Raw genomic sequence first — 2,974 nt, forward strand, 5'->3', positions numbered from 1 at the left:
TGTCGGGTAGCTGAATTACTGTATGTATGAGCAAAGTATGAAACCTGGACATAGTAATGCTGCACATACATACCGGTAAACAGACCAGCACATATGCAGGTGGCAGGAAGGGATTGACAATAAACCATGCAACTTCCGAACAAACAGCAAGGCCAGCTAGCTTCACCAAGAGGTATGGGCATGCACAGGGCTAGTGCGGTGAGTTGGCTTCACATTTCGTTTGGAAGGTGGATGGTCTTCCATCGAGTCCTTCCTGCCACTTGTACATGTAATGTCATCACTGGATTACGTTGCGTGTTGCTGCGTGTTCCGCCTATGGAGGTAGGCTGCTATGGCTGCCCTCACGTCCTGTTCATTTCCAGAGGCAACATCCGTTCTACAGAGAGGTTGCAGGAACATGCGGTCGTAAAGCTGAACCTCGGTGACCCACTGTGGCTCAACCCCATCATTGAAGTGCTCGCAGATGTTGTTGAGCACACAGCAGGCTCGGATGATGACCCTGGCATTGTCTGCGTGGCACTCCATTCTTTTCATTATGCAGCGAAAGCGTGCCTTCACTCTGCCAAAGGCGTTCTCTACTATCCTTCGTGCTCCCGAGAGCTGCTTGTTGAAGCTAGCTTCTGGAGACCTTTCCTTCAAGCCCTTGCACGGATAGGGCTTGAGGAGGTTTGATGTGAGAGGGAAGGCCTGATCGCACAAGATCAGTGGTGGCACAACAGCTCCATTCACAGTGACAAGCGGAGTTCGAAACAATGGTCCTTCCAAGACCTTTGCAGGCTCCGACCTGCGGAAGACGTGCGCGTCGTGGCATCGTCCTGGTGCTCCCACGTTGACATAGCGGAAACTGTAACGGTGGTCCACCAGAGCCAGCAGAATGATTCTATGCCTGAAAAAGAAGCATTGGATGCAGGCAGATTTAATTATGAAAATCCCAACACTTTGAAATGCTTCGTTTGGCTGTTTGGCACGCAGATCTTCTAATTGTTGATATCACAAATGTTAAATGGGTACAGAAACCAAAGTCTGGAGCTCATCTCTTTGCTTAAACATGAAGTGGAATGAAGTGGAACTTCACCAACACCAATATTTCGTAGGATAATGCAAAAAAACATAATTTAAACTGAATACAATGATAACCAAGAACCATCTCGTGGATGTCTTGAAAGCTTCAATGGAATGTCGTGCCAATAACATGCACGTAAAGGCCTGTTCACACCTGCAACTCAGTAGGACGGAGAGAGACAAGACCCTCTTGCGACGGCCTAGGACAATTTACAAACCCCAATAGAACCAGATAAGAAAACGACTGAGCCCGGAGTATAGCTGTCCGACGGCAGAAACTGTACTTCAAGCCATCATTACCGAGTGCCCCAATTATGAAAGGAACAGGGACAATGTGTACACCAAACTCGCTGTCTAGAGGCAAGTTTCTACGGATAATATTTTGTTTCTGGTGCTATTAAAAAGATTCGAAACATCTGTCAATGCACCCTTGAATCTTTTTTTGTGGTAAAGGACACTTGCAGAATACAGCAAAACAACAGAGACCCGGGGGGGGGGGGGGGGGGGGGGGAGGGGAGGATCAGTGGCCGAGAGGACTAGGGCACACCAGCTCGGAGCATGTGGAGCGAAAGCTCGGGCTGCAGAACCCATGGATCCTGGGCTCAATCCCCATCCCTGCTTGTTTCGATCTGGATGAGCATCGTACTGGCGTGCAGTCATGTATCGCTACTGCGTGGTGCTTGTTAAAGACCCCAGGCTAGCGATTGTACCGCACTGGCTAAATTGCTCATCTACAGCTGAGATACCAGACGCCCACTGAGGCAGGCTAACTTCCGGCTCTGTAAACAGACGACAATTTGCATACAGAGACGTAGGGTTCAAGAGAGCTTTCGGGCTAAACCCTTAACTAGCCAATGACAGCACCAGCGCTAAATGCTGGCGTAACCTAGGGAAAGTTAAACACAAACAGGCCACTACCACCACTACATACCAGCCCTTGTGGTTGTGGTAGTCGCTTGCATTTTCTTGTGGTGGTGACACCGGGAAGTGGCACCCATCCAGCGCTCCAACTCCTTGCGGAAACTCCAACGCAGCTTGGAACTCACGGATGTGTTCCGGCAGCTCCTTTGAGGTCATCAGTTTGACCCATTCGGGCTCGAGGACAGCCACGATCGTCTCGCAAAATTCCCGGTACTGTTCGTTGACTGTCGATCGGCCGATACCGAACAGGGTGGCCACCGTCCTGTCCTCGGCCGTGGAGCATAGTTTAAAGAGGGCCACTCCCACCCGCTTCTCTATCGCGATCGTCTCCCGCATGCAGGTGACTTGTCGCTCCATGTAAGGCCGGCACACATCAACAAGGTAGCAAAATGTAGCTGGCCTTACACGGAACGTCTGTTTGAAAAAGTACTCCGGCATGGTTGGGCAGCGTGTCTTCAAACCATCGCTCGTGCCTCACGAAGGACTGCACCTGCCGATGCACTGTGAGGCAGTCCACTGCTGTTGTTGCGAGCACGAAGTTATTTGCCAGAATTTGGTCCTCCAAGCGATCGGCCTCACTTTTTGCCGTTGACACGGCAGCTCGGATGGCAGCCAAAGAGCTTTGTTGCTGCGCGTGCATGCATAAAAGTACAGCGACCTGAGTCTCTGGCGGTTCTGAATGTTCCATTGTTGACACTCTCAGAAGCCAACAGATCGAGCAGACGAGGAATCACGGCAGCGCGAGGAACGATGGAGAGCTCAGTCGCTCAGTAGCTCAGTTGGCTCAGTTTTCGAGCGGGAACATCATTGTTGCCTTTAGAGCGGCTCATACCAGCCAGTACCAACCAAAAGTCGCTTCGCTAGCAAAAACACTGCGTGTATTTGTTAAAAAAAACACTATATAAACACAATCTATAATATTGTTTACACAAATAAATGGCAATACATCAGTAATTTTGTTTTATTGAGCCATTTATTTTGATAAATGAGT

General features: G+C 49.7%; 1 protein-coding gene across 1 annotated transcript; it reads right to left on the reverse strand.

The window, feature by feature from the left end:
• Window positions 1-285: 285 nt before the first annotated feature.
• LOC121046794 (protein ALP1-like) lies at window positions 286-2,671 on the reverse strand. Its single transcript, XM_042288766.1, has 3 exons — window positions 2,445-2,671; window positions 1,994-2,245; window positions 286-886 (listed from the first exon to the last, which is right to left on the reverse strand). The coding sequence occupies exons 1-3, from the start codon at window positions 2,669-2,671 to the stop codon at window positions 286-288; spliced, it is 1,080 nt and encodes a 359-aa protein (XP_042144700.1).
• Window positions 2,672-2,974: the final 303 nt, after the last annotated feature.

Source organism: Ixodes scapularis, unplaced genomic scaffold (assembly GCF_016920785.2).
Source record: "Ixodes scapularis isolate PalLabHiFi unplaced genomic scaffold, ASM1692078v2 PGA_scaffold10__122_contigs__length_95168666, whole genome shotgun sequence".
Lineage (NCBI taxonomy): Eukaryota > Metazoa > Arthropoda > Arachnida > Ixodida > Ixodidae > Ixodes > Ixodes scapularis.